Source organism: Pararge aegeria, chromosome 6, assembly GCF_905163445.1.
Source record: "Pararge aegeria chromosome 6, ilParAegt1.1, whole genome shotgun sequence".
In the NCBI taxonomy this organism is placed as follows: Eukaryota; Metazoa; Arthropoda; class Insecta; order Lepidoptera; family Nymphalidae; genus Pararge; species Pararge aegeria.
The window spans coordinates 4,534,948-4,550,346 of NC_053185.1; the positions used below are offsets into that span (position 1 = coordinate 4,534,948).

The following is a 15,399-nucleotide window of genomic DNA, read 5'->3' on the forward strand; positions in this document are numbered from 1 at the left end:
TTGTTATACCCACAGGCGATTCTGGCCACTATATCTATAGCAGAAGACATTAATCTTCTTTGTTTCGTAAACTAATTAAGGCAGATTAAATGAGGTCTAATCGCATTAGGTATAAGGTATTCGCGTTTCGGCGTAGAAGGCCCAAAACGCTTGTCGAAACCATACTTGGTTTAGTATTATACCCATAGGCGATTCTGGTCACTGTATCTATAGCTTAAGACATTATTCTTCTCTGTTTCGTAAACTAATTAAGGCAGATTAAATGTGGTCTAATTGCGTTAGGTATAAGGTACGTTATCGCGTTTCGGTGTAGACGGCGCGTCGCTTGTCGAAGCCGCGCTTTGTTTCGCGTCATTCCCACTGGTGCGGCGATGGCGGCAGTTCGGATGGATGCGCGACGGTGGAACTGTAATACACTAGCGGTTAGACAGACGTACTGCGTGCGGAGCCCACACCCACGCCACTAGATACGTGATGGATTCGTGACGAAATCATTTTCGATTCGATTAACGAGTCTATCCTTCAATTTAATAATGACTTCTTCCTTGTTATACTGAGTGAAACTTATGCAGTACCTACGTCAAAAATATTTTAAAGGAAGTGATATCATATGTACGCGTTTTGGAACGACGGAGAAAAAATGGACAGAATCACTATATAAACTCAGTTTGTTCGCACAACAAAATCCATCACGTAACTAATATTTGACCATGCATGAATTGTAAGAAAAAAAAAGTATTGAATCCAAAACTTTCGTCTATGATAATAAAAGACTTGAACAGCAAAACTGCATCACAATTCAAACTACTTTAGTAACTACATACTTGATAAAAATGTAAACAACACAATATCACCACAACCGAGTGTCTGGCACAGTGCTTTGAGTGTATCTACTTCGTGAACAAAACGAACTCACTTTAGTTAGCGTTTATTTTTATTTTTATAGAACAAGAAGATATAGTACCACAAATTGCTAGCACATAAGGTGACAGCGGGGCGTAGCGCATTGCATTTTCAAATAACACCAGTCCTCTCTATATAATTTTGTATCCAAACACAAGAATGTATAAAAAGTGTCAAACGAAAAAAGGTAATTAGTGTAAAAAAAATCATGACATTACTTACGTGGCTTAGAAAAGTACACAGATACGAATTAGCCTTTTCTTACGCAAATAACATCAATGGTATTTACTTTAATTATCTGATTTCGTTAGCATTCGTTTAGACATTCCTGTGGTTACATACAAAATATTATAAAGAGATAACAAGACAAATTTGGATATGCAATGCGCCGTTACCGTGTACAACCTTCGGATTCCACAAAAAATTCGTAACAATGCAAACTATAGTGAACGAGTTTCTTTTACTCAAAAACGAACACTTCAGCCTCTGTTCTCAACGACTACTCATGCACTACTATATAAATACCACAAATACTTTTTGAAACTGTCTTCGAAAGAAAGAGACTTAAACTGTCTACTATTTCATATCTGCACTATCTTTCAAAACCTGATATTCTGAGTAACTAATCAGGTAGTATACCATCGTTAGTTAAAAATACAAAATATAGCTTAATAAAACAAGCCTTAACTATCGAAAACAGCTTCAATAAACAAAAATCATTCAAGACAGCACAATTATACGCCCAGAGTTATTGTTGCATTCCAACTACCTATGTAATGGAACTTTTATGTAGACTCAATTTAGTTTAATTATGATTTAGTTTAATTATGATTTATTTGATATTTTTTTTAGTTAAATATTGTTAGCGATCGTTATATCTATTATCTTGACATGACTTTTATCGGAATCTAAATGGGGTATTAAACCAATAAGGTTACATAAAGAAGACGATCCAATTAGATTCGGTGCGTCTGTGTACCTATCTAGAATGAAGTTTTATAAAAAATATAAAAATATTTTATACAACAGAGTAACTATTCTTAACCTAACTAGATAACGACATTAAACAATTATAAACAAAGCAATAATTTGCGCCATTTGACTATCAACTACGGCACGTAATAGAAGGTTAAACCTCTAAATGGTAATAATAAAATTTAGAAACAACAGTACTTAATAGTTCAAAGCACAATATTACAATAGCATTATAATATGTAATCCAGAATGCTTTAAAACACTGTCCCAGCAACGGGACTTTATGATGAATATCATAAAACTGAAAGGTTTTGTATCATATATTTTTAGTTTCGATAGCGTGTTTTAAAATAAAATTTATGGCGTTATAAATCGTTTTTATTAAATTTTTAGTGTAGATAAAAACATCCGGCGCAATTAATTAACCATGAAGTAATATTGTATTTCAATAAACAATAATAATTGTGCTATATTTTACGTTAAGTAACAAGACCTCGTATAAACGCTAGATAAATTTTTGGACTACTGGAATAAACTCTTCATAATAGGACTAGGATATTAAAAAACACTAAATTAATCTACAAGCGTAATATTTGATTGAAATAGAAAATGATATAAAGAACGCTAACTATTTTAGAGATTGATTGAGATAAAATCGTAAAAATTGGTATAACGCATGCATTGCAACCGGAACGGAGCAAACTCCGACGATCAACCCTTTTGAAATTACGGACGACACACGTTCGCGAAGGCAACACTATTTCACTTCTAGTTAATATATTTGAACTCAATTAAAAATTTAATTTGACACTTCCACTCCGTTGCACGAAGCTCTTCAGTAAAACCTCATTACATAATCCGTTTTACATTTGTAATAATGAAATATTAATTTTTATGATGTTTTCCATTTGATTACGTGGATAACAAACGAGAAAATGGCCAGTTGTCCGTGCCATTTCCTTCTTTAGGTTTGGGGTTTTCTGCCCCGCCTACTCGGCATTTTCGAGATTAAAATTGGGCATTAAACTTGTCTTGTCTGCGATTTAATGCTATCTTCGAAACTCAAAGATCAGTTGTGCGACGGAGTGTTAAGAGTCAAAAGTTGTTATTTTCTTTTAAATTAAATCAATATGTTTTACGGTACGGATATATTTTTTATTGTTTTAAGAAGGCGTATATAAGAACCATTTATTCCTTTTTGATATAAAATGCATTGAAATTTAATCACATTATCACCAATAAATTTGGGTCTGATTTTGTTGGCCAGCTTTAAAAATCAAAGACAATTCCATAAATACCGCAACTACTGAAACATGCGTTATGTGGAATTTAGCGCTACTGCGGCTTATACGCATCATACGGTCATCACACGAAACAATCAACTAATTCTGAAAAAGTCTTATTTATCTCTCTCAGTTTGCAGGAGATTTGGTTTGTATCTCCGTTATCATCTGAGTCATCTGGATAATAAACTTCAGTAACTCTCTCGCTTGCTAATCAGTGCAAGCGTGACCGGTTGATAAAAATATGTATGACCGGACTTATCAGATAATTCGCATATTCGTAAAATCGAAATCGAATAGATTCGAAATTCCCTTGGTAATATATAAGTACGCTCGCAATCGTACAGTCGTTTTCAAGTATCGAAACACTGGAACTTTAGAGTAAAATGGAATTTATCTTGATCGTTTTAAAGCCCAAATTTGTCTACATTTCTTCAGCTAGTGCTACGTTTATGAAAAATATGTCTAGAGTACAGAATTTGACACTCTTAAACGAATAGGATTAAGTCCGTTTTGCTATGGCGGTAAAATGTTTGGATACGCGATAGCGACTCAACGTTTGCGAGCATGCAAATCTTACACAAAGGTGTTCGTGATCAGGCTAGCTAAAAAACGATTGTTCTTATAAACGCCCGCGGCTATAAACTCGTGCCTTTTCGAACGGCGTCCATGTATGCATAGTGCCCTAGGGACAACACAATAGGACGTGCGGGGCGCTTACGGGCGTGGCGCTAGGCGGCGCACAGAAATATCACGGGCGACAGCAGCAGATATTTTGCCGCGGTCTTGAAAGGAGAACAAACTTTTGCTTTCGAACTGGTTCTACGGCTGCCGCAAACACACAGAAAAATGCAAAACGTTATAAGGTGCTGTTCATTTATTGATTTAAAGAAATCGGGCTAGTTCATGAACTATATTTCATCGCTCTGCTAACAATAGCCCGCAAATAGAATTACTAAAGTTTTCAGGACACAAAAACGAACCTCCAAACCCCCACCAAACGAAATGTGCATATGCCCCTTGTATAACACCGATCGCTTGGACCATATAATGATTGGCGGGGTTGACCCAAAAAAACTATTGTGAAGCGACCTTGGGTACACTAAATACTATTTACTAGATTTGATATCACTAAACACGATTGGCTTCGTCTTCGATAATGGATTGTTGGTAATTTGTTTGTTGATTTAAACTATAAAATTAAGTTGGAAAAGAGCAATCTGCTGAGTTTCTCGCCGGCTCTTCTCAGTGGAATCTGCCTTCCGAACCGGTGGTGCTTATAATATATTAGGCCTACTTGAAATAAATGAATTTTGAATTTGAATTTGAATTTGAATTTTGTTTCCATCTCACGCAATAATGTAAGGACTATAATTAACATGTGCGTATCACCACTGAACATTTTAGGAACTTTAAAAGTACTATCAGGCTTGTTTTATTTGTCTCTGTAAAACGTATGTCTGTTTGTTTTTATCAACTCTAACCAAAAAAAAAAATATTCTTCTTAGAACTACTAAAAATTAATTAGCTGTCTTATCCTTGTTTATTTTCAAAAGTTACAAGAAGCATTTACGTGTTATTCTTCTAACTTTGATACAGTTAATCTCTCGCTCTACCGAAAGGTGTCATTTGGGGTAAATAATACGCAATAAATGAACAGCGCCTTAATACACACGATGTAGGTACTAAAAATATTCGAACCACCATTTCAAGAGGGTTGATGACTTTTATTCGCTTGAACTGCGGTGGTGCGGAGAACTGTCGCTCGGAAGCGGGGAGAAATATAATAACGAGTAGGTGTAAAAATATTATTTTTTAAAACCCATGCACAAATCGGGCTTGTAAAATCGAGCCAGAAGGCGCTTAGTTAATCTTTGTAGCCGGGGAGCTGGTGGGAAACTGAGCCTAATTTTGAAAACATAAAATTACTTCAGTGGACCAGACCTTCGCACAATAACGACGCAACACGGAGTCGATTCAAATTAAAGCATTGTAATTTAGTGTTTATTTCATGTGACATAAAGTAAATAATTGTTGTACACTGTGTACCGTGTTTAATAAAATTTGGGACTAAAATTTACTTTAATTCGCAAGATATTTAGCTTCTTCAATGCTTTATTTTCAACGTAGTATCGAGTCATTGTGGTGCCCCAAGGCAATAAAAATGCCACAGATCCGTGGTGGAATCACAATTTATGAATTTCAGGTTGGCCTACGTATTCTGGTTTTTATTTATTTATTACATGTAGAAAGTTCCTAAATAGTTTTTTGCGTACACGGCAACTTCTTTTAGTCTTAGACTAGTACCCATGTCATATATATTTCGTCGATACTCAAAATGCTTTCATTTTATTATACACAAAAATAGCAAAGTGTTAATTGAATTGAGAGTTTATCTGAATATTAGCTCGGTAGAATGACAGAACAGATATAGATGCTGCAGCCATGCCATGTCGTTCGTTCGTGCTCGGTAAAGGATATTTCTTTAGCACCGAATTGGACACATTAACTATGCCATTGTAAGACGAGCCGGAAATCACTGTATATATTGAATTCAGGCTACAAAATAGCATCCATGGGATTCAAACCCGTATCTCTCCAATGCTTTGCAATTCATCAGAATTAACCAATAATATATAGTATTTTATACTTTTAAATAGGTCACCATTTTTACGAAATCAAGCATCGTGAATCCATCGCCGACTGGGTAGGTCTAGATGTCCATATCCGTTTTTTAAAAATATGTGTGTATTCAGCTCGTTTTTTCCCCACCAGCTCTTAGCCTATTAATAATTTAATAATATATACACTGCAAAACATAACTACGATGGGCTTTTCGGAAGTGGATAAAGGTAGGGGATATCGACATAGGCTTTACTTTTGCGACCACCGGAAACTAGTAAAAGGAAACTAAATTTGACGTTTTCGCTATGACATTCAAATCTTAACTACGCTTGCGCCTACCAAGTTTTCAAGTAAACGAACGTCTTTTTGGCGTTAGCGTCAATCTGCTGTGAACAATCCATACAAAATTGAACGATCAACGAAACTTCGACTTTACGTATATTAAATTAAAGTCTATATTTTATTACCTTTCTTATAATGTAAAAAACAATCTTTTTGTTGCTTTTTAGTGTGTAATATATTTTTTTAAATTGATAATAAATAATTAAAAGTTACACTAATTTTATTTTATTTTTTTTTAGTTTTAGAAAATCTATCATATGCACGAAGAAATTTCATTTTTTGACCATTCCATACAAAGCTTGACCAATTAACGTAACTCCGGCGTTGTTTACTCGAAAAAACTGTACTAGGGGCTCAGATGTATCATGGTAGAAACGTGTCTAAGGAACTCACTCAACTAGTACGAAGGTATAAAAAAAAAAGAGTTAAAACTATGTTATAACTGTATAATGGCTTTTTGTACAGTTTTTACTACGCGCCAATACAGTTCTAACAGGTTGAACTTTAATTGCTAACTCATCGTGCTAATTGGGTAGTAAACTTATATCAGCCCAACTGAACAGACGCCACGCGACGCGTGTTGAGTCAAAGCAAACAGTATTATTATATACATAAACACAATGCCGACACCCAAAAATATGTGTCGTCGAGAGTTTGTGGTTGTATTTTGTTGATGGTAATAATACGATTTGATGTGAAAAAAACGCAGCGTCACTCGGTGTTTGGTGAGTGGCGTGTAATAAGTATGTCTCTGCCCTAAGAGAACATTAAGGCCGTAACACTGACGTGCATATTGTGCGCTGATTTGGCTGCACCGTGCCCCACCTAGTTGTGATGATCATTTGCTTTAGTCTGTTTTATTATCGTCTATAAGACGTGCAGACAACAATTATGTGTATAGTAGGTGTCACGTAAAAGAAGCGCTAATGTTCAAACCCCGCATCGGTAAAATTGTAATAATTTAAAAAAAAATATAAGCTTTTAAAAATATGACTTATATTCCCTTGTTCCCGGTTCCCACAGCTTGAGCGCGTACGACAATAGTCAAAGGGGTACATTTAAAACCTACGATAGTTTCGGATTTGAGTCAACCCTTAACCGTTAAACTATTATGTTTCTTAGAGTAGAATCATATAAATTATTGGATATTTGTTAAGTTTTGATTCATTACACTTCATGTTTAGTATTCACCACTCAAAAATAGACCTTTATAAGCGAACATATATTCGCATGTAATTGTAAATACCACCGAATAAGCAGTTAGAACATCAGCGCTCTTTTTGCGGTAAACGACGTATACATTTGCTATTACAATAATTATAATCTACAAATACCACAATAGAAAAAAAATATTTATCATTTTCTACGTATGAATGAAGACTTCAATTTTCTTCATAATAATAATTACATTATTGCTACAGTGCAAAACTACCCACAATTAATACAAAATATGTCATTGTGATGTTTCTTATATTTTATTCAAACATATAGTATTTTATTGTCCACACGTCAATGAAAATAGCGTGGCCGAATATGGGTGCGGGGTGGTCGCTATATATGTAACTCAGCGTAAGGTGCCTAATGACTTTGGCCGGCCGTCTTTAAAAAAAAAAACAAAAAAATACATCTGTATTTTTTGAGAAAAGAATGTTATATCCAAAACATTAGTTCACAGACACTTTGTTGCATACTTTAAATTAAAAAAAACTCGTGTTTTTCTAGACTATGATTTTGAATTTAACACACTTTTCAAAGCAAACGTAGATATTCAAAATTATAGTTCAAGCTAAGAAAGTGTTTTGTCCGATATTAGGGGCATTTTCTTTCTTTTGGAAGTGCAAGTTATAAAAGTACTTTTGCCCATTTGAATTACTTTTCATTTGTTTCAATTTTCATCACTACAATGGGGTGTAAATTAACAAAATGTAATAAACGATAAACATTCGCTCTTATCCATCTTATTTAAAATGTGGATAGTATTATAATGGTGACAATTCTGTTGTACACGAATCCTTGTTTAACAATTGTGCTATCTCTTTTCAGGAAATAAAGAGTAATAAGGACAGCATTACTTAATATGAGTAAGATATTTGCTAAAACGGAATCGGCTCTATTATCTATATGTACTTCACAAATCTCTAACTGTTACTTCTTCATACTTTTATGTGAAAATAGTATTTATTACCCGAATATGTTTTGAAAATGTTTGCCTGAGCTTATTATTTAATAATATCATACTTCGCAAATGTTAAGCCGATTTCGACAGAACTTATACAATTCGGTAGAATATATAGCTTCAAACTTAAAAAAGTGTTAGGCTACTATATACCACGGGAAACTGGTAAAATGAAATTCTACTTGTATAATATATTTCTTTTACATCAACAAAAAGCTATGCAGGCCGTTTGAGTAATTATTTCGAGCCAAAATGACAACCGAATGGCGCAGTGTGCAGCGACCCTGCTTTATGAGTCAAAGGCCGTGTGTTCGATTCCCACAACTGGAAAATGTTTGTGTATAGAACATGAACGTTTTTCAGTCTCTGGGTGTTTATCTGTATATTTATTAATATTTATTTATATTATATTCATAAAAATATTTTTCAGCTATCTTAGTACCCATAACACAAGCTATGCTTACTTTAATAATATGCAAATTTATAAAATGGATGGATAAAATGCTGGTAAATTGTCAGTACTAAGACATTTATTTTAAATGGACTAACATAGCCATATCTATCGCTATTATATTGTAATCGGCGAAGACAAAAAATCTATCTATGAACACTTCATTTATATCAAGGTTATCGGAATATTGGTCAAACATACAATATATTTTATACCGCAATATCGGACAAAACTACAGTGTAAACCTTAAAGGTTGAAGGAGATCGACCGGCCACAGATATAGGCACCGTAAGGTTATATCGCAAAGAAATCACCTAGTGTCGGTTGGTTGCTTGGTTGCGGTGGGTTGCGGTTGCGGCGCCTTACCTTGCGAAGCTCTTGAAGGCGGCCGACTGCGGGTTGATGCACAGCGGCACCCGCGACGTCTGCAGCTGTTCCGCTATGAACTTGTGGATCTCTTCTGCGGATCACACGGTTTAAACATACTCTTGAATTAAGACGTACCATGACGCAGCATTTTTATTTAATTACGGATCAAAGATCCATCTTACCATTGACGCGTACAAAGCTCTTTACTTTCTTGTTTCTTGTATGTCGACGTAAAGGTCTCAAATACCTTTCAGACTTCCCCCGATAACTACATGTGTTCCTTCATATCAAGAATGAAAAGGCATCTTCTAGGCAAGCGCAGAACCTCAGGCTGCATGACAACTTACCATCTGGTATGATTACTTTAAAGCGCTAGTTAAAAGCGTTCTGTTCAAGGACTAACTTGTAGTGAAATACAGAAAAGACTAATCTTTGGATAATGACCGGGCCGTGAAGAGGGTTTGGAGTAGCTAAATTTATGAGACGTGTAATTATAACTATGTATTGAATATTTTGAAATTATTAATATTAGCTAGCATCCCAAAAACTATTTAATGAATATTCAGTGACCATGTTACCACGAAATGGAAATTTTAGCACGGAAACCATTGACGTGTGACGGCCTACTGGCGCAGCGGGCAGCGACCATGCTTTCTGAGTCCTAGGCCGTGGGTTTGATTCCCACAACTGGAAAATATTTGCGTGATGAACATGATTATTTTTAGTGTCTGGGTGTTTATCTGAATATTATAAGTATTTATGTGTATTATATTCATAAAAATATTCATCAGCTATCTTGGTATCGATAACACAAGCTACGCTTACTTTGGGGCTAGATGGCGATGTGTGTATTGTCGTAGTATATTTATTATTTATTTATTTATTCTTTTTACATTCACTAACCCGCCTTTGTTTGCGATGTGTGAGTGCTCAGAAGTGGGCCGGTAATACGTTCATGATGATGAATGGCAATTTACCTTTAACCTGGTGCACGGAAGTGAGTTTCCTCTCCCAGCCGTCGTGGAAAGCGTGAGGTGCGACGGGCTCTAAGTCCGGCGAGTAGTGCCTGGCTGCTGGCGGGGCACTGTAGCAGCACTTGCACATGCACGAGTGGTAGCGGAGGCGTCCTTCTTCTAGGTACGGGTGTGCGAGCGCGTCCACTACTGAGATGCGCTTTGCCGGATCGAATACTAGCATCTGTAATTGATAATGTTATCGAATTATTGTCTGGTCGTTGATAAAGATCACGCGGAAGAATTCCGAAATTAATGTTCAACAACTAGTTGTAGGACTTCGTATGCGTTTCAATCGTTTTTTAAATCCCGAATATGTTTTTCATCGCGGGATAGAAAGTATCCTAATTCCGTTTTCAGAATGCAAGCTAATCTAATTATGTCCGAACATGGGAAACAAAAAAAAAATTTCGCTTTTATTATTTAGCTATTGCAAGCGAATGTTTTTTTTAATTCCACGGGTATCTTTATTTATCCTGGGATAAAAATATCGTATCTCCGTTTCCAGAATGTGCAATATTGAGCAAAATTTCTCCAACATCAGTTTAACTGCGAAGACTTGCATGGGTAACAAAGAGCAATTTTAATAACCCCTCGACAACATATTTAGAGTGCTTTTCCGAGATTAAAAGTATATTGGGTCATCTCCAGGATTCAAACTGTATTATAACTCTCAAATATCATCTAGATTTGTGCAACGGTTAAACCAAACAAAACAATATAACAAACTTTTTGCTCTCAATTAATTAATTTTACTTTTGATCAACCATTGGATACCGTACACAAAAGAATTTTCCCTTCAACAACTTTGCCTAATGAATGACTGTTTAAGGGCTTCCGCGTCGATCGCGTGCTGGAATACGAAACGTGCCTGTCGCGAGAGGTGAACACGCGTTACGGCCGCGGCACGTGTACCGATAAAAACTGGCGCTACTATAAAAATATAGCAAAGCTGTGCTTGAAAGCTCTGGATCTGACATTCTGAGGACTAAACAAAAAATACCTGACCTACGTTTTCCACTGATATTGACCAGTATTTTATTTATCTAATTCTTATTTTATATGCGTTTAGCATTGACAGGTATCAGGAAGAAGCCTTTTTAAATTTAAGTTTGGTCGTAAGTACCGAATGATAAATGAAACAAGTCGGAAAAATAATACGAGATTAATGTTTCCGACATGTTTCATTTATCATTATTATTACTAATGGTAACCTATTGGTCGAAATTCAACTAAAATTAATTTAAATTATAAGTTTGAAGAACATTAGGGTTCTGTTGTTAAAAATTATATTGCTATAATCCCATGACACTACTGAAAAAGAGTATAAATGCGTGTGTGTGAAATAAAATAATGCATTATTTTCTAGGTATATAGTTGTGTGGGAAATTTCAAACTCCTTCCATCTGCGAAATTTTCGTAAAAAGGGGTACAAAGTTTTTGATTCACGTATTAATAATAAAAGATAAATTATTAAGTGTAACAAATAAAAGATAAATTATAAAACTTGAAAATAACTCGAGCAAAAGGTGACCTTATAACTAATATTGAGCTCTCGCAGACCTACACAGAAGGATCACAAATTAGCTGAAAGACTGAAAATCGCATTAGTTTTTATATATAATAGACCTACACTTTAAGGAGTACATACTAATAAATCAATATTACAGTAAAATATAGAAAAGTTAAATTATAAATATGAAATTAAAAAACTATATGTTATAATTTGTAACTATTACATAATACCTATTTCAGCGACAATGGCTCAGTTTGATGGACAAAAGGCGGCAGTTCGTAAGCTTTCCGGAAGCGTTCCTTTCATGTTTTGCGCTGTTTATGGTTTTTCATTTTCCGTCGCCAACGGCTTCGTCTGCCAATTATTACTAATAAAAAAGCTAAGAACAGGTTCTCAAATATCGGTCAATCTATGCAAAACTTGAAAACCTGTTTTACTCGTTTCTATTGAAACCTCAATAAAATAAAACTGGCTGCAATAAGAGCTTTGAAAGGTACGATATTTCAAAGCTCTTATTGCAGCCAGCGCTCTACGTGGAACTTTTGTAAAATACTGTGATTGCGAGCTTACAAATCTTATATATGGGTGCTGGTGGAGTAAAGTTTTGCGATTAGACGCCATCTCCATACACTGGTATCTAGAACCGGGATTATCCCGCCTTCTTTTTTCGTCTCCACTCTGTCTCTTTTCTGTTCCACTGACATGTATGGGTGAGTACTAAGGTGTGAGAGCGCAACAAACAAACAATCCCACGGATAACGGATCGCCCTTGCAAAAACCATCCCAAAAGTCTCCGGAATTACAGTACACGCTCGAATCGCCCTAAAAGCTTTCGGAATCCTAACAGCGCTTTGTTTTGACTCACCTGTGCTAACAAATGCACGGCTTCGTGCGTGGCCTGTACAGAGAGCGTGTAGAGCGCGGCAAGCGCGGGAGGTCGCGGCGCACGCCTTAACATATGCGCACGCGCACCCGCACAGGCGTACCGCATGTCTTCTAATGATGGTGTGCCGAGAAGTTCCGTTATAAGCTCCAGCTGAAATTGTTAGAAGTTTTTTTCCATTATTTCTTCGCGATAGTGGCTTGAACAAAGTTATATTTTCTGTGAAGACGTAGTCATTAATTGGTTATTAATTGTTACTAAATAAACTAGGCATAGACGACGTTCGACCTGCTGATACCGAATACTTAAAAATCAAGGTTATTGAGGTCATCGAGGTCGAGAGGTCGCGATTGTTGTCATTTAGTCAAAAATATGGTACAGAATGAGATATATTCAAAAATTCAAATTCAAAATTTCTTTGTTCATGTAGGCCTATCACAGGCACTTATGAAGCGCGTTCATACATATTTGTTTACATAATTGTAAGGGGATGGTGATAACTTCGTTCGCCAACTTAAATCTAAAGCTACGAGGGTTCCAAACGCGCCCTGGTCTACTAGTCTAGAGGTCTGGTCTCTAGAAAAGCCCACAACAAACTTAGCCGGCTAATTTTTTTTTTGTTATCACCATCTTCCAGAAAATTTATATTAAGCTATGAAGCTAGAGCAATTTACACCCAAGCTTTTTTATCGTTTAAGTAATCCTTAATATTATAATAGGATTTTTCTGTAAGCTTACGTTTTATATAAACTTTGAACTTATTGAGAGACATCTCAAAGATTTCATTTGGTAATTTGTTATAAAATAATATACAATTGCCCTTGAATGAATTTGCAATTTTGTGTAGCCTAGTAAAATGCACAACGAGTTTATTTTTGCTTCTATATTTTTTATTGCTGTGGTGAACATAATTTCAAATATAAATACTATAAATATAATACCTGCGCAGGTTAATAATTGATAGACACAGGGCGTAACTTTGTAGGACGTATTACTTGCATCTCCTGTGAAGCGTTGTTTTGTTTATAAGCGATAGTTACCATACAAAGATACTTACCAATTTGCCAAGTCCTTCAGTAACTACAAATTTAAATTCAAAAAGCTTTTATTCTCGAAGACGAATCACAGACTCTTATGAAGCGTTCATACATATATTATTACCATTATTGAGAGGTGAAAACAGTTTTTTTCTTTTGTTATCACCATCTCACAGCTACAAAAAAACTCAGCATCTTAAAGTTATATCGGTACCTGTTGGACGGGACTCTGCGCTTGGAAGAGAATGCGTCGGCCAAGAAGCTCGCCGAATATGCAGCCCACCGACCAAACGTCAACCGCCGCGGTGTAATGGTTCGCGCCCATCAGGATCTCAGGCGCTCTGCAACACGAATTAAAGGATACTTTTAGTCCACCGCTTATGCAAATCGCAAGATTTACTACCTTACTTTTCCAAGCACAGAATCGAACCCGGGTCCTGAAACTTATAATGCTATCGCTCACTGCCCGCTATTTTCGTCCGCGTTTATTTGTTTCTACAAACCCCTTGGCAACCGTTTATTTTCCTGGGATTAAAAATTTCCTATGTTACTCTTTGTCCTTTCAACCAATTATATGCCAAAATCAAGTGTATTTAGTGTAGTAAGTTAAGGTGTAAAGTAAGTAAAACAAATAGACATACGTTTGCTATCATAATATTAGTATGGAAGGGAGTAAAGAAAGGACAAACAAACAAACACATTTCGCATAGGTATGCATTATTAGTGAACGAGTTAAAAGGAAAATACCATCTGCTATTCTTAGAACGGTCGGACTTGAAAGTCTATTTGGAATTACCCTACACATTTAAATTTAAAATCACACATTTCCACTTTCAAATTATAGTTAAAAAAAAAAACAACGATTCGGTTAAATCCGGCATAAACCACAATCAGCGATGCAAAATTGCGAAATGCAAAAACAGAGCGCTGCGAATTTCGTGACAATATTTTAACTTTTTATTTACTTAATTATCGCATATTGACGCTGGAGTCTGGACAACAAATTCCCGTGAAAGGATTTTATTGTTCGAAGTGAAAAGAAAACAGTTTTTAAGCCGCTTTCGGACTGGTTGACATTATGTTAGCTTATAACATCTAAACACTTCATCGTAAGAATTATATTTTATGAAAAATTATGAATTCGGAAATTCGTGTTTTTTTTATTTATGTTCGGGCATAACTCCATCATTTATTCACGGAATTGATAAATATTTTTCTTTGTTCGAAATAGGTTTATTCCGAATTTGTCCCATTTAAATTTCATACTTATAGATCTGATGAAGCGTTTCGAAGCCAGGTAACGGAACTGTTAAGGAAATGACATCGAATCAACCGCGAAATGCATATTTATAAGTATAACATCACCTCACGCCTGGACACTCGAAAAGGTGACGCAGATATATTCAGTAGGTATATCGAGGTTTGCCTACATTTTCAACTATAAAGTTAGTTTTATGTTTGTTGGAAGCTTTTTGTTGCACTTAGTCGGACTCGATTTATTCAAAAAATTATTTTGGTATAATATTAAAGTTGGTTAAAATAGACTATATCTTGTGTAGTGTCGTTGAAGTCTCTCTTTATTGAAAAACGAAATACTATTGGCTGAGTAATCACGGAATCAAAGAAACTATTAAGTCTTCGAAACTTGGAAAGGAAGCCGCATTTTTTCCATCCAACACAACGTAGAACCTCCTAAAACGCTCTTAAAGCACGTTTTGCTCGGGTACCCAAGCATCGTTAGGAGACGTTGACTTTACAACGCACAAATGCAAAGCGGCGCGGATGCAAAATAAATTGCTTTTATACATTTTTCTCACTTGATCTAA

General features: G+C 35.6%; 1 protein-coding gene across 2 annotated transcripts in view; it reads right to left on the reverse strand.

The window, feature by feature from the left end:
* Positions 1–329: 329 nt before the first annotated feature.
* LOC120624423 (serine/threonine-protein kinase NLK) overlaps positions 330–15,399 on the reverse strand; it is a 202,969-nt gene continuing 187,899 nt past the window's right edge. The window contains exons 6-11 of one of the 2 annotated variants that reach the window (XM_039890953.1): positions 13,788–13,914; positions 12,519–12,689; positions 10,102–10,321; positions 9,122–9,215; positions 3,883–3,989; positions 358–406 (exon numbers count right to left, since the gene is read on the reverse strand). In XM_039890953.1, coding sequence (XP_039746887.1) covers positions 3,893–3,989; positions 9,122–9,215; positions 10,102–10,321; positions 12,519–12,689; positions 13,788–13,914 — 709 coding nt within the window. In that variant the 3' untranslated portion in view covers positions 358–406; positions 3,883–3,892. Of the gene's footprint in view, positions 407–3,882; positions 3,990–9,069; positions 9,216–10,101; positions 10,322–12,518; positions 12,690–13,787; positions 13,915–15,399 lie in introns of both variants that reach the window. The other variant, XM_039890954.1, reaches the window with a different exon arrangement.